The 24,119-nt window shown below is 41.2% G+C and overlaps 1 protein-coding gene across 8 annotated transcripts in view; it reads left to right on the top strand.

The window, feature by feature from the left end:
* GAS2 (growth arrest specific 2) overlaps positions 1–24,119 on the top strand; it is a 161,039-nt gene that overhangs the window by 17,616 nt on the left and 119,304 nt on the right. For 3 of the 8 annotated variants that reach the window (XM_038407865.2, XM_043516674.1, XM_043516676.1), the window contains exon 3: positions 23,244–23,405. In XM_038407865.2, the coding sequence (XP_038263793.1) occupies positions 23,264–23,405 (142 nt within the window). In that variant the 5' untranslated portion in view covers positions 23,244–23,263. Of the gene's footprint in view, positions 1–3,744; positions 3,902–4,608; positions 4,728–10,668; positions 10,928–22,989; positions 23,022–23,243; positions 23,406–24,119 lie in introns of those variants that run through there. The other 5 variants (XM_043516677.1, XM_043516675.1, XM_038407866.2 and 2 more) reach the window with 5 other exon arrangements.

The following is a 24,119-nucleotide window of genomic DNA, read 5'->3' as shown; positions in this document are numbered from 1 at the left end:
ACAATAAGAAGTAAATCATATTTCCTTGCAGTGTCAAAATCGTTTGTAGATGTTATTCATAAAAATGTGAATTTTAGTGCAGAATTGATAAATGCTTATGAAATCAACATGTGCAATGGGTTTATAAAGACAATGTTAACTTCTGGCATGCCTAATTTTGATGACAGTTGAAATGATAAATCCAGTTGTTACTTTCAAGCGTGACTGAATTCTTTTGAAAGTTTGCCCATTTTCAGAATATTTATGTCTCTTCTTCAAGCTGCCAAACACAGAGATGACACATACTGCCCTCAATCTGTTCATTCCTCTACTCTATTTAATGAAGATATAAACATTGGGGCATCTGACACTATAGCATGGATGCTGAATTCTCATATGACCAGATGGGACCTCCTGCATAACACAGGCCATAGAACTTCACTTAACAATCCCCCCATCAAGATAAATAACCACTGATTGAGATAAAGCTTTTATTTTAGAGGGAAAAAATCCAATTTTGATGTAAAGACTCCACATGATGGAAAACTTATCACAGCTTTTGGTGTCTTATTAATTACCCCCCCCCCCCCACACACACACACACTTCAGATTTGTATCTTATTTCCAGTTTGAACTTTGCTGACTCCAACTTCCAGCCGTTAGAGCCTCTAGTATATATACCTTTTCCATGTGCAGATAATTATAGACCATGATCATGTAATCTCTTAACCTTCTTTTTTCCTAAATTTAATTGTTAGAACTACTTTAGAGGCATATAAGGCATGTCTTCTAGACCACAAATCATTTTTATAACTCTTCTCTGAATCTTTTCCAATTTTTCAACATCCTCTTAAAAATGTGGACAACAGAACTGGATCCACTATTTAAGTGGTGGTGTCACCAATGTCATAATCAGAGGTAATGTCACTCTTCCGATTCTTAAAGTTATGTGAATGGCCATGTATAGTACTAAATGTGGTAGTAATTTTGACACAGAATAGCAATAATTGAAATTGAGTATGCATTGACTAAGACTTTGTGCGGAACCACAGCATCCCCTCACAAGCTGCTTTCTCCTCAGGCCTCCCCAAGCCCTCTTCACTCTGATACCCCCTCCACATAGTTGCCCCTCCATTCAATGTCCACTTATCCCCCAGGTTCCTTTGGTGGTGGTCTGTGTCTGGATGTTACCAGAATGAGTGCATAAAGTTGAATGTTTTGTGGGACTATGGTTGTTCAGCTAGAAGGAACCAAGGAAATGTGAAGAAAACAGGACAAAATTTCAAAAGGGGAGCATTTTTATGTTTCCTCTGAAAAAGTTAACAAGTTAACATAAACTTACACAGAAAATTCAATGATTCTTTGACAAGATACTGTGTTAAATTTAGACTCTAAATTCAGTTATTAAAGTAGGAAACAGAGATTTTAGTTCTGACCTTTAAATACAAATCTCAATGCACTCGTAATTATGGTATCACTACCGATGGCTCCAAAGTATATGTATAATGTTGATTTCAGATGCATGCTTGGTAGTCTGTTCCAACCAGTCCTCCTTAGGTAGGGTTTAATCTAAATTGTACAGGTGTTGTGGATTTTAACTTTGTACAGTATGTTGCATATTCCCCTTCTAGCATTTGACAATTCTTTTCCAAGTGATGATGAGTAATCACAGCAACTAAAACAAAAGTATAAAAAGATTAAATATCATCAAAGCTCTATGAGAATGAATCATCCTTTATTACCAATCGGGTGCTGGAACAATTTTTATAGTGGGGGGTGCTGATCATGGAAACCATGTATTTAGTGTTAGTTATTACTACTTCAAGCCAGGGAGTGCAGCAGCACCCCTAGTTCCAGGACCACTGCTACCAGTTGCAGATCTTGGAATGTTTGGTATACGCTCTCCATATGAAGGAGGTGTCCACATTTAATTCTGGCTAGAAAGCCTTTACACTACCTTTTTGAATCTTTTCATAGTCATGTATACAAATGTGCATTTGGCTTTTTAATCATTTAAAATCTGGAGTAGGCTCAGAGCTTGAGTCCATGTGTAGGATTTCTCCTAAATATAGTGGGAAGTCATGTGCTTTGAGGATAATGCAGGCATGGAAGACTCAACTAGAGATACAGAACATTTTCTAAATGGAATGTTTTTAAAGTTTTGTATTAGATGACAGCAGGTCCTTCAGGAATACAGTGGTACTGGAAAGTTCCTTCTCAGCTCAAGACTGAATTGATATGGAATATAAATGTTGTTCATTATCCTTTAAAAGATTGTTTCTCAAGGTCACATGAAGTGTTTAACTTCACTTTACTTTTCGTCAGATTTTTATTTTAATTCAGTATTTGTTCTGTTAATCTTTTCCTGGGCATAAAAGTGTGGAGTTTTGAGGGCTATGCACAGTTTTGGAGCTATCCCTCTATGTTCCTGACCAGGATCTTGGACTAAACAGAGAAGAACATCCATCCCAAGTTTTACACTGTAAATGCTGAGCCAGGACTTGAGGAGTTTAGTTAGTGATGTGCAGATACTTACAAGATGGGTCTGTAGCTCACGAAAACTTATGCTCAAATAAATTTGTTGGTCTCTAAGGTGCCACAAGTACTCCTTTTCATAGTTATGTACTTCATCATGGAGTCTCAGTGCTTTGATGAAAAAAACCCAGCTGAGCAGGTAATAGCTGATCAAACCAGTGAGATTTAGAATAGCCTGTCAGGATACATACATTTACATAAAGCTTCCACTTACTGATCAGCTGATTGGTTAATAATCAGAGTACAGTAATTTGCTGACATATAGTATTGAGAAATAACCATGCATTAATTATGCAAATCAGGTTTTCCAACTGATCCCAGTGAAAAAAATTGCATTACTGAGAAATAAGGGTCAGTATGAGCTGTATCTCTCCACACTGACTGATTAAGACAATTCCATTTCAGTATAGTGGTTCATAATGTGCATTGGGTAGAGCTATTAAGTAGCGTTATAAAAGAAAAATAATCGTGTGCTGTTCATCTGGGGCTTTCTTATGGAAAGTGATAACATGATGCCATTAGGAAAATCAACAAGACAATAATCTCCATCCATTCACAAGGAGAAGCAGAAGTTTGAACATCTGTTTCCCTCTATTGAATTCATGAAAGGGCTTCTCTGCAGATACAAAAAATGGACTAATAAACAACAGTTGGGGAACACTCTCTGACATTTATCATAACATTGAAATATACCGAATGCAATAAAAGTGAGGTGGGTATTTAAACAGCTTTCCAAACAAAACACCTCACCAATTAGTAGATCTTTTAAAAGTGTAACATTGAGTTATTAATGTATCTATTTTAAATTAATTATAGAAGAGCATGAAATCTTGTTGGGAAAAGTGTAATTAACGCTCACTATCAAATACACAATGACCACAAGAGATAAAGCTGAAATTATGTCATCTTGGGCAGCAAAATCAAACGGGTTATAATATAAAATGGTGCTAGAAAGTGCTAAAAAAAATCTTAGAAGGCAATTTTTGTGAAAAAAAAAGTTTAAGCTTAAAATATGGGATCCCCCTCCCCCCAACACAGTTTTGGAAGGGGAATAATAATAAAAGGAACTTTGGACCTAAGCGCCAAGTTCCTGCCAAGGGCTTGTAATACAATATCTCAGAGTTTCAAGGGTAATTCAGTGTCAATTGCGCTTGCCGTCCCCCAGAAAAAGTAAGCATTTAACTTCCGTTCAGTCTATGTGGACTGATGAAATGTAGGAAATCTGTTTCTGGGGGGGGGGGGGGAGATTTCCCAAAGAGAGCACCAAGTGGAGAGATCAGAAGTATGAAGAGTGGCAGTGCTGCTGCTGGTGGTGGTGGTGTGCTGAGGCTGGGAGAACAGGACGGGCTGCAGGAGGAGAAGGGCTTTGTGGCATTGCAAAAAGAAAGTGAGTGAGATTTCTTCCAAGCAAGCGGTTAAGGAGTGCGGGGTGAGGCATGCTGGCCACTAATAAATGGCTAACGAGGGAAGAGAGCTCTGCTGACTGCTACTGCAGTTTGTGCAGGCATTTGGCTGGATTTACAGAAGTCAGAGCCCGGGCTCCTTTAAAATGTGTTTGATTTGGTTTTTTGTTTCACGGTTGCATTTGAACGGAGAGAGAAAGGGGTCGGGGGATTTAAGCAAGAAAACGATTATTTCCCTTCAGCCTGTCATCTTAGAGCGGGGTTTCTTTTGTTTTCTTCCTCTAATCTTGAAATTGCAAGAACTCTCACGTCCAAAGAGTTTGCGAGTCAGTGATTAATGGGGATACAGCAGGGATAACTGCTTAGAGCGCTGCAGCAGAGAGGTAGGGAAGGGACGGGGAGAGCTGGGCTTAGGAAGTTTGCAAATTGCAATCGGTGCGCTCCTGCACAGGTAAAAATCTTTCGTTTGCCTATTCATTGAGGAAGCAATTCCCGCCCCCCCCCCCCCTTTGACGATCCGGAGTTTGAAAGTGTCACGGCGGTAAAGTGGGGACGGGACGTTAATGATTTGAGAATCATTATTACCAGTTCAGAGCTTGCCAGGGTGTCTCCTCTCCGCGCGACTAACACGAACGCTTTTGAATGCAGATAAACCTTCCATGAATGTTTGCATTATCTCTCCTTTAATGAGCCGGACTTGGGAGGCTGTGTTATGCACACCCGCGGCAAAGCCATCGGTCCGGGTGTATATGCATGGGCCCCGAAGAGAGCAAAATAATACTTACCACCCAGAATAGTATGGATCAGACGGTGAGATGCTCACTTACTTGGGTTCGGGCTAGGGGTGAGTGTTGGGCAACAAAATATTCAGAATGATCCCAGGAGGAGAATATTTTTTGCCTTAGTTGCATGAAAATCTTGTAAATTTCTAGCGCACCATTCGGGACCCTTCTCTGCTATGTGTCTGGTCTTACCCCATTCACCAGCCCTCGAGTACTATGGTTGGAAGAAAAGGGAAAGGTAGGTTGTTTATATATGACAGCCCTGTCCAGTGGAAATATATCTCTGCATCAAACGAAGGAGCAAGTGTTTGGTGGACTGCGGGCAAGCTATAGTGTCATCACTGCCCACAGAGCTGGGCCACTGGAATTAGGGCGATCTTGACCCCCCCCCCCCCAAGGGCTGGCAGGACAGCACTAATTCTAAACCGAGCTCTTTTCCTTTGCCTTCTTTCTCACGCAATAAACACAAGCAGCAGAAGGGAGGGCAGGCTTTGCCTTTTATGCTGGGATCTTCTGGTTCATATTGTTTTTAGAAACGATCCATTCCTGTTCGAGGAATGCTCTCCCCTTACTGCAGCCATGCTGGGCAGCAGGGCGATCGCCTAGCAGTATGGCTTGCTCTGGCTGCGTGTGAAAGGTAAAGGGACTGAGAGCATTCTTTGCTTGTATCTGGGGCAGCCTTCCTCTCGGCCAGCCCCGGAGCACGTCTGACATTTCTTTGAAATTGCGGGGGGTGGGGTGGGGAAGGTACTTTTCTTTTAGTCTCCACGCACGTTAAAGCTTGGATTGCTTCTTCGCTGCCGAGCCGAGGCTGTGCCAAGTGTAATGATTTTGTGATGTGGATTGTGATTTAATAGGAAATTAGCTGACATTTCTAAATTCATTTCATATGGTACAATCGGCCATCTGATGAGAATTACATTGTGGAACCCAGGTTGGAACCTCAGCCAAACCGTGATGAAGGAGGTGAGGCAGTGGGGAACTAGCATTCCTTCCAGCCACCCAGCTCTTCTTGACTTTCAGTGGGACCTCGGCCCCTGAATCACTTAGGGGCTTTTGAAAAAAAAAATTACATCTGTTCTCATTATAATTTGATCAGAAAGGAGACAGGCTTAACATTAGGGGCACCTGTCCTGCTCCCATATTAGTCATTTTAAGCTTGGCCATTGATTTCATGGGAGCAGGAGCAGGCCTAGCAACATTTAAGAAAGAAATGCAAAGTCATAGGAGCTGCTGATTATTGGCAAGAAACCCACATTATTCTGCAAAAAGAACAGGAGTACTTGTGGCACCTTAGAGATAACAAGTACTCCTGTTCTTTTTGTGGATACAGACTAACAGGGCTGCTACTCTGAAACCTGTCATGATTCTGCAGGCATTTTTAAAAAATAATTAAACTCATCAGGCAAACACCTATTAAAATTTGCCATCTGTAATACATATTATCACTTCTTTAACTAATGGAGACTAAGATTTAGATTTGACCTTTCTGTACAATTTTTTTTAACAATCATTTTGATTAGGCAAGTAGAAAAATGAGGAGTAAGGGCTAGACCCTGCAGTCCTGCAAGTCAACTATCAGAATTTTTGTCTGCCTTAAGAATCAGAATCATTACCTAGAACGTATCATTTTATGGCAAAGTTAATATCGAACATTCCTAAAGTTTTGTTATTATGTGTGAGAGAGAGGCAAACAACATTCCTGCTTTCCTTTTGGTTGAACAGACATTTAGCAAGACAGCAATGTTGTCTGTGGTAAAAACAGTACTGGAAATTCCTAGGCTTTCAGTAACCTAGAATTTTTTTAAAAAAGTTAATTTGTTGCTGGCTTCAAACCAAGGGTCTGATAAGTTCAAAATATCAATATACAATCTTGTGCTAGGTTCCAGATACACATTTTAAGTACAGTGCACATTTGTATTCTGTATGTTCATAACACAAGGGACAAAAGCTTCTTGTGAATCAGAGTTTACTTTATCAGTCTAGATCACATTTTGATGTAAGCCCTTAAAAATTCTAATTGATTAATGAGTTTCAGATGGTGGTTCCCCTCTATTCCCCCTCCTTTTTAACATATACAGTATACTCCAAGCTAATCTGGGAGAGCACCAGAAACACTGGGCTAAATTAGTCGTGTATAGTTATAAGGATAATAAAGTAACTAGAAAAAATGAATTTCTTACAAAAATATAATCTTGCTTTCTGCATCTGTGCAAATAGGTTTTATCTTATTAATTGTTGTAATTAGAAAAGACAATTAAAATTAGTGTTGGTCCCAGGATATTAGGAGACAAGGTGAGTGAGGTCCCATAAAAGATACTACTTCACCCATCTTGTCTCTCTAATTAAAATTAGAGATCTGTGTACTTAAAATAATGTAGGTAAGAGTGACATCTAATATCTTATAGAAGGTAAAAATTTTTAAGGGTTCAGAAAGAATAATATATCATGGCAGCAAAATCAGAATTTGATAAGTATAGTCCCTATTGTTTCATAAGAGTTAAAGGGTACGAGAGCAATTATTGCAGTACTCTATAGTAAGTCATAGCATCTTAGAAGTCAGAGATGACGAGACCGATTAGTTCATATATAGTCCATCCTTGCCAACAGCTGATTGTTATCTATATTTTATTTAGTGCTATTTTTAGTCCAGTTTTAAGTGTCTCAAGTGATGGACCTTCCCCTACTTCACTTGGGAGATTATTCTACTGTCTAGCATATCTTGTTAATGGGAAGAATTTCCTGACACTAAGGAAAAAAAATTACATAAATTGTTGTTTGCCTCTGTGGCTACTGGGAAGAGGTTAATCAATGTATATATTAGGAACAAAACAAAAGATTATTTCAAATGCAGCATTTAGTCTGTGGACTAATCTCATACATATTCTGAGTCTGCAGGACCATAAGTACTGGGCAAAGGACAACTTGTAATTTTGTTTTTAATAATATTAGTAAGATCAACTTTTCAAATGTGGGTGTTTAGATTGCACCTGCATATTTTATGCTCAAAATCATTGTGTATGTAAAACCTGTACGTGTTCTCTTGAAAGCAATGATTGCATGTAAGAGACCCTATTTGTGTGCAGGTTCATGTTTGCTTAAACAAATACACAAACAGACTTTGTATTTGCAATTTATGTGCCCTAATGATGAAAATTTGATCTATTAAAGTCTCTATTTTTTAATAACCTCTTTTGCTAACCCCCAAATATATAGTTATTTGCATATGGTTATTTCAAAATGAGTCAACCAATGCACCAAACAACACCCTGAAATTCTGCTGAAGGGCCAGAATTTTGTTCTTTTCCATACCCTTCTTGATGTGATTAGAATTAGCAGGGAGATCCAGCAGAGACCCATGCCAGATACTCATGAGCTCTGCTTTGGCTTTTGATCCTCAATTCTTCTCCCTTTCCAAAATGACTGCTATCCAATACCATTACCTTCTCTCCAAGTCAGCAGGAGATTGAGAGAGGGACATCAGCTGCAACTGCAGACAAAGGCAGTGTTCACCGCTTCTGTGTAGCATTATAGATTGCAGTCCCTGTGGTGAAAGCACTGGCTACTCACTTCCAAGATGTTTTCCCACTGTTACCAGTGACTGTGAAGCTACTACAGAGTTGTGTATCATGTGAACCTTTCACTTTATAGTATACTTTGCTTCTTCTGCAGCTAGCAGGCTTTCCCAACTCTCATCTCACACAGGAGGGAATTTGGCCTACTAGCATAAACCCTGAATATTTGAGTTCTATGCAGAGGGAATGAAATTCACCCCTCTAATCCAAGACCAGTTGTGAAGAACATGGGGGGGCCACTGGATCAGCATAAATGCAGATCCGCAGTTCCTTCAATTGTCCTACATAACACCATCTCACTTGCAAATTGACTTTCTGCATTGGTCCCATATAGGCTAAGTCAAAGATAGTAAGGGGGAGTTTAAGTACATTAGGAACAAAAAGAATCCTAACGGTGGTATTGTTCCATTTCTAGATAGAAATGGTAGGAATTATCAATAATAAGCAGAAAAGGCAGAAGTGTTCAATAAATATTTCTGTTCTGCATTTTGGAAAAGCAGATGATGTAGTCATAACATATGGTAACACTCTTTCAATTCTGCTAATGTCTCAGGAGGATGTTAAACAGCAGCTACTAAAGTTGGACATGTTAAATCAGCAGGTCCAGATAACTTGAATCCATGAGTATTAAAAGAGCTGGCTGAGGAGCTCACTGGACCATTAATGTTGCTTTTCAATAAGGCTTGGAACACTGAGGAAGTTCCAGAAGATTGGAAGAAAGCTAATGTTTTTAAAAGATAAACTGGATGACCTGGTAATTATAGGCTTGTCAGACAGAGATTGATCCTGAGCAAGATAATGGAGTGACTGTTATGGAATTCTAATAAAGAATAAAAGGAGGGTAATATAATTAATGCCAATCAACATGGGTTTATACAAAAGTGATCCTGTCAAACTAACTTGATATCTCTTTTTTTATGAGATTAGAAGTTTGGTTGATAAAGGTAATAGTGTGGATACTTAGACTTCTGTAAGGTATTTGACTTGGTACTGCACAACATTTTGATTAAAAAACTAGAACAATATTAAAATTACAATGGTGGACATTAAATGGATTAAAAGCTTGCTAACTGTGAGAGGACTCAAAATATAATAGTAAATGAGGAATCATTGAGTGGAAGTGTTTCTAGTGGAACCCCGCAGGGATCAGTTCTTGGCCCTATGCTGTTTAACATTTTTATCAATGACTGTAAGAAAACACAAAATCATCACTGATACAGGTTGCAGATAACCCAAAATTTGGAGGAGTGATAAATAATGAAGAGAACAGTGCAATCTGGATTACTTGATAAGATGGATGCAAGCAAACAATATGCATTTTAATATGACTAAATGTAACTATATAAATCTAGGAACACAGTATGTAGTTCATACTTACAGGATGGGGACTCTATTTTGGGAAGCAGTGATTATGTAAGAGTTGGTGTGGGGAGGGGAATGGTGGATAAACATCTGAACATGAGCTCCCAGTGTGATGCTATGGCCAAAAGAGCTAATGTAATCCTTAGATATATAAATAGGGGAAGCTCAAGTAGGAGTAGTGAGGTTATTTTACCTCTGTATTTAGCACTGGTATGATTGCTGCTGGAATATTGAGTCCAGTTCTGGCGCCCACAATCTAAGAAGTATATTGATAATTTGGAGAGGTTTCAGAGAAGAGGCACAAGAATGACTAAAGGATTAGAAAACATGCCTTGTAGAGACAGAACTCAATCTATTTAGATTACCAAAGAGAAAGTTAAGGGGTGACTTGATTATGGTCTATAAGTGTCTATGTGGGGACCCAATATGTAATAATGGGCTCTTCAGTCTAGCAGAGAAAGGTGTAACATGATCCAATGGCTGGAAGTTGAAGCTAGACAAATTCAAATGGGAAATAAGCTGTATATTTTTAACAGTGAAGGTAATGAACCAGTGGAACAATGTATCAAAGATTGTGGTGGATTCTCCATCACTGACAATTTTTAAATCAAGATTGGATGTTTTTCTAAAAGATACACTCTAGCAATTATTTTTGGGAAGTTCTATGGCCTGTGTTATACATGAGGCCAGACTAGATCATAATCCCTTGTGGCCTTGGAATCTCAGAATCTGGGCCAGCACAGATACCAGTTCCATGGCATGTAGCAGGTGCATAGTTACCCCATTCTGCTGCTCAGCATACCCATGCAGCTTCATGCTAGGCTTAAGTGGTGTAGAGAAACTTGCGGTAGGCCCTAGCACCAGGAATGAATTGGGTGAGAATACTGAACACAGTATCTATTTGGCTTGTGAAAATACTTGCCAAACACCCTTTTTAAATCTTGGTGTGGTTTTTGTTTGTTTGTTTTTTAATAGCTGAACACAAATCTCATGAATGGTTCTGCTTTTTGCAGTCCTGGATGCTGAAAACTTCTATTAATCCACAAAGCAAATAGTGCACTGGTAGCTACAGAACAAGGTTTACTATACTGCTGCACTACTCTGCCTCACCTCTGACCTGGAAGGACAAACTCTAGGGATGAGAAAAGAATTTGGGTTATGCAGCTGTTCAGCCCCTTACTCTGTCTGCTGAGACTGCAGACACAGGGCTTGATGTGAATGCCCATCCAGCACCAAATGATCCAAGACAACAAAATTCAATTCATGGAGGCCACTGAATAGCCTTCAGCTGGTAACAACTTTTACTCATTGCTTACCTGTGCTGATTTGAAATGGTAATTTAGAAGTGAAAGGTGCTATATCCCATTACTATTTCCCTTTTATGATACTTGTATGTCCCTCATTACCCTAGAGTTGAGCACCTCACAATGCTCCTGTGGCAAAGGGAAGTGCTATTATCCCCATTTTATAGGTGAGGAACTAAGGCCTACATCCTCAAAGGAAATGAACTTATTGAAATTAACGAGTGAGGTGCCTTAATACCTCTGAGGAGCTAGGCCCAAGTGACTTGCTCAAGGTTATAGAAGAAGTCTATAGTGGAGCAGGGAATTGAACACACATCTGCAGAGTCCTAGGGTAGGCCTTAGCCACTGGACCATCTCGCCTCTCTGCCCTATGTTCTCTCTTCTATCCATCTATGCTTTTTAATACACAACATGTAGTATTCTTGGTGCTTTTTGCAGTAATAATTATTCCCAACAAAAAGCCAGAAGAATAACAGAAAATTGCTTAACTGACTCTATGGCTTACACCTAGGGTGACCAGACAGCAAGTGTGAAAAATCGGGACAGGGGCTGGGGGATAATGGGAGCCTCTATAAGAAAAAGACCCAAAAATTGGGACTGTCCTTATAAAATTGGGACATCTGGTCCCCCTACTTACACCTGATGATCATTGACGGACATCAGCAGATAGTTTAAATTACACTGCTGGCAACACACTCAGTTGAGTTACAATACACAGAAAACTAAATGTTCCACTGTAAAGCAAAATAAAAACTTCACTGTTTGGTGGGAGCAAACAAGGAGGAATGTAACTTTCCAGCTTGTTGAAACTGTTACGTGTCATTAGGTGTACTGTAAACTATCCTGAACTGGATTCTTTACCTAAACAATGAGCCTTAGAATTTGAGATGCCTTATTGCTGTCACAGAGGTGGGAAAAAAGGATTGCACTGCATAAATATGACTTGCAACAAAACAGAATGTAAGTAACATTCTGTCCTAGCTTATGTCACTTTCAGAAGAGTAGTGGACGAAATTTGTTTCTTGAGGAGCAAGGCATTTTAGTGGTAAGTTTTTAAAATTCATATGCATGTCTGGTGATAGGTTCAGTTTCTTATAGAAAAGCTGACAGATTTCATAACGAGAAATTCTACATGCATTTCTACAAATTGATCTTAATGCTTTGTTATAGCTGATGATATATCAACGGCTTTACTGTTTAAAATATAATAATGTTTGGGGGTAAAATGCTGGTAACTTAAAGCTAGACTGTCAAGTCCTTAATGATTTCAATGAGGGAAGGGATGAGCCAGTGCTAGACTGACTTAGGGATTCAGTTCCCTGCTGTGCCACAGACCGTATGTGTGACATTAGGGAAGTCACTTAAGGCATGTCTATTCTGTAATAAAAAACCTGCAGCACCGAGTCTGAGCCAGGGTCAGCTAACTTGGACTCACAGTGCTCGGGCTTATGGGGCTAAACATTGCAGTGTAGCTGTTTGGCCTGGGACTGGAGTCTTGGCTCTGAGACCTGTCATGGGGGGGAGGATCCTGAGCCGGAATGTCTATACTGCAATTTTATAGTGCCATGAGCCCGAGTCAGCTGACCCAGATCAGCTGTGGCTATGCCACGGATTTTTTTTTATCAGAGTGCAGATGTACTCTACATTTCTCTGTGTTTGAGTTTTTTCTCTGTAAACTTGGGATAACAATACTTCCGTATCTCACTACATAAATACATTAAATATTGTGAGTTTTTCAGATACTCTGGTAATGGGGATCAAAATATAGAAAGTTAATTTCCCCTGAGCAAGGACTGCAAGATCCAGCCTTGGTTATGGCTGGAATTTTCAATAGGAGCTAGGTGCTCAACTCCCATTGACTTTCAGTAGGATTTGAGTGTGTGTCTCCCTTAGACTTCTTTGAAAATCCTAACCAATGTGTAGAGAAATGATACTAGGCAACATTTGGGCCGGTAATGCTAATCAAATGAACTGGGACAAGTGTTTAAGTGGAAGCCAGAAATTTTATCACACAGTCACTGCGGAGGGTTAAATTCAGTTTGGATGAACTTCCCAGATTTAATATGAGGAAGGTCAGTGTTAGCACACAAAAAACAACAATCCAAAAAACAATAAAGAATTCCACAACTCTGCCACTGGTACTGACAACTTGAAAGCACATAGCCAAACCTACCAATGTTCAGCCTTTTCTTTTAGGCCAATGTTATTCTCAAAGTAGTCATGGGTGTCAAAGGTAAGTGATTAGCTGTGGGGGATAAGAAAGGTTGGTGGAGAAATGGGAAAAAAAAGGGGAACCCTCTTTCCCCTTTAGGAAGAGAAATAGTGAAACTTTACAAAAGGTAGTGGATACAGTATTTATCCATCTGTGATTGTGTCACTGTTCTTTCCTCATCCTACCTCACCCCTGCCAATTTAGCTGTTACCCTAAAATCCCCCCCTTTCACATGCACCCCCCCCCATTCACCAGTTGACTTGATTCCACCTGCACTCAACCATGAAACATCTCAATGTGTCCTCCTCCTGGTTTAGAACCCCTCCCCTGCTCAGCTCTCTCAGCTCCTTCCAACCCCTACCAGCTCAGAAGAGCCACTCGCATCCCATCTACATACTGAGAACCCCTCTTCTTTCTACCTAAACTCGCTACCATTCAGAAAGCTCACGAAAGCTTATGCTCTAATAAATTTGTTAGTCTCTAAGGTGCCACAAGTACTCCTTTTCTTTTTGCGAATACAGACTAACATGGCTGCTACTCTGAAACCAATCACTTCAGTGTGAATCTTCTCCCGCCAGTTACCGCCCTACACACTTATACCTCAATGATCAGAACTATTCTCTCTTCTATCTCCTAACTCCCATTAGGGTTGCCAACCCTCCAGGTTTGGCTGGGAGTCTCCCGGAATCGGCATCAATCTCCCAGTGACTGTTGAAAGCAATCCGGGAGATTTTAATAGGATGCTTTAAGAAAATGACATTACCTCATATTGGAGAAAAACAACTCTCAGAATAGCTTCAGTCAAAGTTGGCAACCTTAACTCCCATCACCACCAGGCTCAAAAGTTCCTTCTGCTCAGAAGCTTCCCCATCTTTTATTTGTTGCTGGGTCTGGGAAAGGCAAGAACCAGGTCAGCAGGGAGTGTGTGCAAACAGCCCTGTACTGTGAGTCTGAACTGAAATAGCAACATGTATGCTTGAATTCCATGCTCTGTGCCTCCTTCTGCTGACAGAAGCCCATATACTCTAGGGGCTGCAGGGAACATGTGCAGACAGTGCTGTCCTTTGTCTGTTTTTTTGCACTAATTCCATATTCCCTGCTGTGTGAGCCTCCAGAAACCCCCTAGTGGCAGTCATGTATAAAGCAGCCTATAGAGCCAGGTTGGAGCAGCCCCAGACCCACCAAAAATCAAACATGGACAGACACCCACGGCTGGCCCATGCTGGCTCAGGCTCACAGGGCTCAGGTTAAGGGGCTGTTTAATTACAATGTGAACATCTGGGCTTGGGCTGCAGCCCAGGCTTTGAGACCCTCCCACCTCTCAGGGTCTTAGAGCCTGGGTACCAACCCAAACCCTAATGTCTATACCTCAATTAAACAGTCCCTTAACCTGAGCCCTGTGAACCCAAGTCAGCTGGCATGGGCCAGTGGTAGACTTTTAATAGAGTGTAGAAATACTGACACTGGCAGCAGGTGGCACTGCACCCTGCAGTATCACAGCCACACTACAGTTTCAACATTTATTGGTGGGGCTCCTTGGTGGGGAACGTTTCACCATACATGTATCCTTGGATGCAGAAAGCAGTTTGCTCCCAAGGAGAATCCTAAAGCACAATGTCTTTTAATTTCTTCCAGAGCAACAATGTGGTTTCTAGATCTTCCAATGAATACACCTGAGAATAAATGAAATGAAATAAAAAGATGATTAGCTTAAAGTCTTATCTGAAAACGTAAAAAATGACTGTGCAAAAATGGTACCTTTTACTTTGCTTCCCTTGTGCATCCTGAGTCATATGTATTTATTTGAATGAGTAAGATAAGTTTTTACTACTATTCCCCCATAAAAACAGCTATGGGAGAGTGACCTGGATTACATTCTGACTCACACATCAACCTAATTATTAACTGCAGGAAAATAACTTTTTGACTCCTTTATAACTTCTGGAGAGGAAGGATGAAGTAGAGAAGTTTTTAATACTGATTGTCATAGAATCCCTGTGACAATTTGGATAAGTCGCTTAATCTCTTTGAGTCTCAGTTCCCCTAGCTGTGAAATGGTGATGATAATACCTCCCTATCTCACTGTAATATTTTGAGGCACTCAGCTACTGTGGTGAAGAATAACATAGAAAAGCTTTAAAATAAGTTATGATGGTGGAATATTTATTGTATTTGATGTACGGGCCAGAAAGAACCCACTTGGAGAGTCAGATTCCAGGCTGAGTTTGTAGAGCTGACAGCTTGAAAAATCTTTTGTTGTTTGCCTCCCCAAAATGAGCAGATTTGACCTGGATGTCATTAACCAAGAAACCAAGAAACGATGTCATTTTTACACAGTTAATTTTCAGAGCAGAGTTGCACTTTAATTGCTTACCTTTCTCACTCCAAAGTCCCTTGACTTGCAAAGGAGTTTTGGTTGCACAAGCAATTCAGGATCAGGCCCATTGTTTGTAATTTTTGTCTCTTACCATCATACATCTAAGTCCTAATGATAATTCAAAAACTTACTTTTACCTTGAGGAGAGACAATCTAGTTTGTTTGTGTGTTTTTCACTAACCAAAAAAGCAGAATGATTTCTGTGGAAAACATATTCTAAATAACGATAACTAGTATGAGCCTATTTATTCAAATGCCACGGGGACATCCAAAACTTTAGTAGAAGCAGAATTTTGGATGAGAAGGGGAGTGGTACACTAAACACATTGACAGGGGCTAAACAAGAGATTAACCAGATGTTTTATCTAACAAGAAGTTTGTTACCCAGTGCATGGTTAAATGAGGGAGGAATAATTTTAATCCATATATTATATTATTCCAAATTCAAATATATATGAAATGCTGCAGTCATTTTTTTACAAAAGCCTTTGTATGTCCTGCAACCATTTTTCTCTCTTTCTATATCTATCTATCTATCTATCTATCTATCTATCTATCTATCTATCGATTTAGTATAATGTCTGTTTTATGAACTAATTTGATATTGAGTTAATAAAATCCAAAAGTTAATAAAATTGAATATCTCAAAATTACAGTAGATACAATGCATATGTTAATTTATTCAGTGTTAAATGATTGTGTACATAATGAATGGTAAAAAATATATGCCTGATTTTTCTTTGAAAGAACCATGTCTCCTCTTTTCCACCAAATCTGTCTTTTCAAACCTGTGCCGCTGCTCAAACATTGGCTGATGGATTGAAGTCACATTTGGCGTCAGAAAGATGTGCCATCAGTGGCAGAAAAATGGTTCATATAACAGGTCGTTTATAAGATCAACGTTCATAAAATCAGGGTGCCACTGTCTGACCACTGTCATAGAATAGCAAGTTGTTCTTCCCTATTTTTAAAGGTTTCAGAGTAGCAGCCGTGTTAGTCTGTATTCTCAAAAAGAAAAGGAGTACTTGTGGCACCTTAGAGACTAACAAATTTATTAGAGCATAAGCTTTCGTGAGCTACAGCTCACTTCATCGGATGCATTTGGTGGAAAAAACAGAGTAGAGATTTATATACACACACACACAGAGAACATGAAACAATGGGTTTATCATACACACTGTAAGGAGAGTGATCACTTAAGATAAGCCATCACCAACAGCAGGGGGGGGAAGGAGGAAAACCTTTCATGGTGACAAGCAGGTAGGCTAATTCCAGCAGTTAACAAGAATATCAGAGGAACAGTGGGGGGTGGGGTGGGAGGGAGAAATACCATGGGGAAATAGTTTTACTTTGTGTAATGACTCATCCATTCCCAGTCTCTATTCAAGCCTAAGTTAATTGTATCCAGTTTGCAAATTAATTCCAATTCAGCAGTCTCTCGTTGGAGTCTGTTTTGAAGCTTTTTGTTGAAGTATAGCCACTCTTAGGTCTGTGATCGAGTGACCAGAGAGATTGAAGTGTTCTCCAACTGGTTTTTGAATGTTATAATTCTTGACGTCTGATTTGTGTCCATTCATTCTTTTACGTAGAGACTGTCCAGTTTGGCCAATGTACATGGCAGAGGGGCATTGCTGGCACATGATGGCATATATCACATTGGTAGATGCGCAGGTGAAGGAGCCTCTGATAGTGTGGCTGATGTGATTAGGCCCTATGATGGTATCCCCTGAATAGATATGTGGACAGAGTTGGCAACGGGCTTTGTTGCAAGGATAGGTTCCTGGGTTAGTGGTTCTGTTGTGTGGTGTGTGGTTGCTGGTGAGTATTTGCTTCAGATTGGGGGGCTGTCTGTAAGCAAGGACTGGTCTGTCTCCCAAGATCTGAGAGAGCGATGGCTCGTCCTTCAGGATAGGTTGTAGATCCTTGATGATGCGTTGGAGGGGTTTTAGTTGGGGGCTGAAGGTGATGGCTAGTGGCGTTCTGTTGTTTTCTTTGTTGGGCCTGTCCTGTAGTAGGTGACTTCTGGGTACTCTTCTGGCTCTGTCAATCTGTTTCTTCACTTCAGCAGGTGGGTACTGTAGTTGTAGGAATGCATGATAGAGATCTTGTAGGTGTTTGTCTCTGTCTGAGGGGTTGGAGCAAATGCGGTTATATCGTAGCGCTTGGCTGTAGACAATGGATCGAGTGGTATGATCTGGATGAAAGCTAGAGGCATGTAGGTAGGAATAGCGGTCAGTAGGTTTCCGATATAGGGTGGTGTTTATGTGACCATCGCTTATTAGCACCGTAGTGTCCAGGAAGTGGATCTCTTGTGTGGACTGGTCCAGGCTGAGGTTGATGGTGGGATGGAAATTGTTGAAATCATGGTGGAATTCCTCAAGAGCTTCTTTTCCATGGGTCCAGATGATGAAGATGTCATCAATGTAGCGCAAGTAGAGTAGGGGCATTAGGGAACGAGAGCTGAGGAAGCGTTGTTCTAAGTCAGCCATAAAAATGTTGGCATACTGTGGGGCCATGCGGGTACCCATCGCAGTGCCGCTGATTTGAAGGTATACATTGTCACCAAATGTGAAATAGTTATGGGTCAGGACAAAGTCACAAAGTTCTGCCACCAGGTTAGCCGTGACAGTATCGGGGATACTGTTCCTGACGGCTCGTAGTCCATCTTTGTGTGGAATGTTGGTGTAGAGGGCTTCTACATCCATAGTGGCTAGGATGGTGTTTTTAGGAAGATCACCAATGGACTGTAGTTTCCTCAGGAAATCGGTGGTGTCTCGAAGATAGCTGGGAGTGCTGGTAACGAAGGGCCTGAGGAGGGAGTCTACATAGCCAGACAATCCTGCTGTCAGGGTGCCAATGCCTGAGATGATGGGGCGTCCAGGATTTCCAGGTTTATGGATCTTGGGTAGCAGATAGAATACCCCAGGTCCTGGCTCCAGGGGTGTGTCTGTGCGGATTTGTTCTTGTGCTTTTTCAGGGAGTTTCTTGAGCAAATGCTGTAGTTTCTTTTGGTAACTCTCAGTGGGATCAGAGGGTAATGGCTTGTAGAAAGTGGTGTTGGAGAGCTGCCTAGTAGCCTCTTGTTCATACTCTGACCTATTCATGATGACGACAGCACCTCCTTTGTCAGCCTTTTTGATTATGATGTCAGAGTTGTTTCTGAGGCTGTGGATGGCACTGTGTTCTGCATGGCTGAGGTTATGGGGTAAGCGATGCTGCTTTTCCACAATTTCAGCTCGTGCACGTCGGCGGAAGCAGTCTATGTAGAAATCCAGGCTGCTGTTTCGACCTTCAGGAGGAGTCCACCTAGAATCCTTCTTTTTGTAGTGTTGGCAGGAAGGTCTCTGTGGATTAATATGTTGGTCAGAGGTGTGTTGGAAATATTCCTTGAGTCTGAGACGTCGAAAATAGGATTCTAGGTCACCACAGAACTGTATCATGTTCGTGGGGGTGGAGGGGCAAAAGGAGAGGCCCCGAGATAGGACAGATTCTTCCGCTGGGCTAAGAGTATAGTTGGATAGATTAACAATATTGCTGGGTGGGTTACGGGAACCATTGTTGTGGCCCCTTGTGGCATATAGTAGTTTAGATAGCTTAGTGTCCTTTTTCTTTTGTAGAGAATCAAAGTGTGTTTTGTAAATGGCTTGTCTAGTTTTTGTAAAGTCCAGCCACGAGGAAGTTTGTGTGGAAGGTTGGTTCTTTATGAGAGTATCCAGTTTTGAGAGCTCATTCTTAATCTTTCCCTGTTTGCTGTAGAGGATGTTGATCAGGTGGTTCCGCAGTTTCCTTGAGAGTGTGTGGCACAAGCTGTCAGCATAGTCTGTGTGGTATGTAGATTGTAATGGATTTTTTACCTTCAGTCCTTTCGGTATGATGTCCATCTGTTTGCATTTGGAGAGGAAGATGATGTCTGTCTGTATCTGTGCGAGTTTTTTCATGAAGTTGACAGATTTCCACTCTATACGGCTAAATTCAGTGCCTTGCATAATCACAGGTTTCAGAGTAGCAGCCGTGTTAGTCTGTATTCTCAAAAAGAAAAGGAGTACTTGTGGCACCTTAGAGACTAACAAATTTATTAGAGCATAAGCTTTCGTGAGCTACAGCTCACTTCATCGGATGCTTTTGGTGGAAAAAACAGAGTAGAGATTTATATACACACACACACAGAGAACATGAAACAATGGGTTTATCATACACACTGTAAGGAGAGTGATCACTTAAGATAAGCCATCACCAACAGCAGGGGGGGGAAGGAGGAAAACCTTTCATGGTGACAAGCAGGTAGGCTAATTCCAGCAGTTAACAAGAATATCAGAGGAACAGTGGGGGGTGGGGTGGGAGGGAGAAATACCATGGGGAAATAGTTTTACTTTGTGTAATGACTCATCCATTCCCAGTCTCTATTCAAGCCTAAGTTAATTGTATCCAGTTTGCAAATTAATTCCAATTCAGCAGTCTCTCGTTGGAGTCTGTTTTGAAGCTTTTTTGTTGAAGTATAGCCACTCTTAGGTCTGTGATCGAGTGACCAGAGAGATTGAAGTGTTCTCCAACTGGTTTTTGAATGTTATAATTCTTGACGTCTGATTTGTGTCCATTCATTCTTTTACGTAGAGACTGTCCAGTTTGGCCAATGTACATGGCAGAGGGGCATTGCTGGCACATGATGGCATATATCACATTGGTAGATGCGCAGGTGAAGGAGCCTCTGATAGTGTGGCTGATGTGATTAGGCCCTATGATGGTATCCCCTGAATAGATATGTGGACAGAGTTGGCAACGGGCTTTGTTGCAAGGATAGGTTCCTGGGTTAGTGGTTCTGTTGTGTGGTGTGTGGTTGCTGGTGAGTATTTGCTTCAGATTGGGGGGCTGTCTGTAAGCAAGGACTGGTCTGTCTCCCAAGATCTGAGAGAGCGATGGCTCGTCCTTCAGGATAGGTTGTAGATCCTTGATGATGCGTTGGAGGGGTTTTAGTTGGGGGCTGAAGGTGATGGCTAGTGGCGTTCTGTTGTTTTCTTTGTTGGGCCTGTCCTGTAGTAGGTGACTTCTGGGTACTCTTCTGGCTCTGTCAATCTGTTTCTTCACTTCAGCAGGTGGGTACTGTAGTTGTAGGAATGCATGATAGAGATCTTGTAGGTGTTTGTCTCTGTCTGAGGGGTTGGAGCAAATGCGGTTATATCGTAGCGCTTGGCTGTAGACAATGGATCGAGTGGTATGATCTGGATGAAAGCTAGAGGCATGTAGGTAGGAATAGCGGTCAGTAGGTTTCCGATATAGGGTGGTGTTTATGTGACCATCGCTTATTAGCACCGTAGTGTCCAGGAAGTGGATCTCTTGTGTGGACTGGTCCAGGCTGAGGTTGATGGTGGGATGGAAATTGTTGAAATCATGGTGGAATTCCTCAAGAGCTTCTTTTCCATGGGTCCAGATGATGAAGATGTCATCAATGTAGCGCAAGTAGAGTAGGGGCATTAGGGAACGAGAGCTGAGGAAGCGTTGTTCTAAGTCAGCCATAAAAAATGTTGGCATACTGTGGGGCCATGCGGGTACCCATCGCAGTGCCGCTGATTTGAAGGTATACATTGTCACCAAATGTGAAATAGTTATGGGTCAGGACAAAGTCACAAAGTTCTGCCACCAGGTTAGCCGTGACAGTATCGGGGATACTGTTCCTGACGGCTTGTAGTCCATCTTTGTGTGGAATGTTGGTGTAGAGGGCTTCTACATCCATAGTGGCTAGGATGGTGTTTTTAGGAAGATCACCAATGGACTGTAGTTTCCTCAGGAAATCGGTGGTGTCTCGAAGATAGCTGGGAGTGCTGGTAACGAAGGGCCTGAGGAGGGAGTCTACATAGCCAGACAATCCTGCTGTCAGGGTGCCAATGCCTGAGATGATGGGGCGTCCAGGATTTCCAGGTTTATGGATCTTGGGTAGCAGATAGAATACCCCAGGTCCTGGCTCCAGGGGTGTGTCTGTGCGGATTTGTTCTTGTGCTTTTTCAGGGAGTTTCTTGAGCAAATGCTGTAGTTTCTTTTGGTAACTCTCAGTGGGATCAGAGGGTAATGGCTTGTAGAAAGTGGTGTTGGAGAGCTGCCTAGTAGCCTCTTGTTCATACTCTGACCTATTCATGATGACGACAGCACCTCCTTTGTCAGCCTTTTTGATTATGATGTCAGAGTTGTTTCTGAGGCTGTGGATGGCACTGTGTTCTGCATGGCTGAGGTTATGGGGTAAGCGATGCTGCTTTTCCACAATTTCAGCTCGTGCACGTCGGCGGAAGCAGTCTATGTAGAAATCCAGGCTGCTGTTTCGACCTTCAGGAGGAGTCCACCTAGAATCCTTCTTTTTGTAGTGTTGGCAGGAAGGTCTCTGTGGATTAATATGTTGGTCAGAGGTGTGTTGGAAATATTCCTTGAGTCTGAGACGTCGAAAATAGGATTCTAGGTCACCACAGAACTGTATCATGTTCGTGGGGGTGGAGGGGCAAAAGGAGAGGCCCCGAGATAGGACAGATTTCACTGTTACCTATGGGCTGACTCATGACTTCTAGACACTATACAAGGGGCGGAAGGAAACAGCCATCAGCAGTGCATCCTGCCCTGCAATGATCTTACAAGTGCAGGTCACAATGGCACAGAACAGCCAGGGTAAATAAGCATCTTCCTGATCCTTTAGAAAAGAACAGTGAGAACCCTGCCTAATGCCATCTGCACAATGCAGCATATAAGCTGGCTGGCCAGGTCCTGTCTGTGCTCGCTAGGAGCCATGGTGTGCCAACTGGGACAGCAGCCAGTCCCCTAACTTGGCACTCTCTTTAGCATTAGGCTGAAACCCTGCTATGCTTCACAGGGACAGGAAGAGTCTGACACCCTTTTCTTTCCCAAGCACACCCATGCAGCAGATGGCAGAATTTGACCTTCAGTAATAGAACTACAATTCCAGTGGGCACTTCACACCTCTGGCTATTGAAATGATTTAAAAAATTAAATTGGGAATAAAATATTGAATGGGAAAATGAAGTACTCTCTCACCTCTAGAGGTGGTTTCCATATTCAGAACTGAGGCCCATTAGCATTTGTGTAGGGATGGTGAAGTCAGAAGCTTGTCCTGCTACTGTATCTGTTTTGTGGATAAACTCCATCCTCCAGGACTGCTATGCTTTGTATATGTTTGTAGAATAATACAGTAAATTAAATAATATTGTAAAGGATTCTTTGTATTTTTTTGACAATAAAGCTGTAGAACCGACTGATTTCATTTGGTGGAATGGGTATCTGTTTAGTATTGTTAACGGTTTATTGCAGTTGCAGAACTCCCTTACTCATATGCTCTTCTGGAGCCCGATCCAAAGCCCAGTGAAGCTTTCCAGGGGTTTCAATGGGCAATGGATCAGGTCCTAATGAATTGTTAGGTCTGTATCTCAAAATGTTTATTTTGATTTGGTTTTAATTATTCCTTGCAGAGTAGTGGATTGTTTGGAACACGTGTACCTGGGTGAGTACAAATAAAACAGACACTATCTATATGATTAAATTACCAGCAAAATGCTCTATTAGCAAAACAAGACTTTCATCGTGTATGTTGTTTCCATGTGTTAGACTTACATGGGTTTGTCTGACGTCTTGCATCCTAGGATCATAGTTTGTTTGTCAATAAACTTAAAAAAAAAGCTTCAGGCCTTATATAATATAATGAGGTACTTTTTTAAAAAAACAGGTACTACAAGTGGATAAAGAATGTGCAGTGCTCTGAGCCCAAAGGCACGAGGACCTGGCCTTTCTGATATGCATCAATACAGCCAGTGGCTGGCCAGCAGACATGAGGCCAACTTATTACCGATGAAAGAGGATCTAGCGCTGTGGCTCACAAACCTACTGGGTAAGAATATTTATATAGATATATATGTATGCATGCATGAGTGCACACACATATTCAAAATACAATTACAAATACAATGACAAATTACACTTGTTACTATGTTAACTTTTGGCCTCTAGTTCAACTGGAAAGGTGGTTCTCCAGACTATTTTCCCTTCCAAATAAGTAGTTACAATTAACTGGCTCCCTCTGAGTAATGCAGCCATCAGCAAGGTCAGAAAGACTTTCTTATAAGAGGTACACATCCACATTATTTATCAAGTAACTAGCTAGGTGAACATTGTTCTTCCCCCAGTAACTGTTGGTCCTTGAAATATTGAACAATTTGAAACATGAAAATGGATATTTATTTGAATTATGTCTGTGTGTTTTAGTATTTTTGTTGTTACAATGAAAGATGTTAATGGCTGTCGTCAATTGTTTCTTTGATCTTGACATCAATTTCAGACCTGGTTAAAGTCGATGGGTAACTTTTCATTCAGGCTAAATGGAAGGAGCATTTAAATATCCCTTTGTGTATTGATAGCTAAAATATAAGAATTTGCCTCCCAAGGCAAAGCATTGTATGATAAAGCCAATCAGAGCAAAGCCATGTGAGCTGAGGGGTTTTCCTGAGGACTGATTGCAAATGTGGTATTGCCTGGATGGAGCTGTGTGTGTCCATGGGTGTGATAGGCAGAAAGTGAGCAGACAGTGAGAGAAGTGGTGAGCATG

Source organism: Dermochelys coriacea, chromosome 6, assembly GCF_009764565.3.
Source record: "Dermochelys coriacea isolate rDerCor1 chromosome 6, rDerCor1.pri.v4, whole genome shotgun sequence".
Lineage (NCBI taxonomy): Eukaryota > Metazoa > Chordata > Testudines > Dermochelyidae > Dermochelys > Dermochelys coriacea.
The sequence above is the reverse complement of the archived record's forward strand: the minus strand, read 5'-3'. Positions and strand labels throughout refer to the sequence as shown.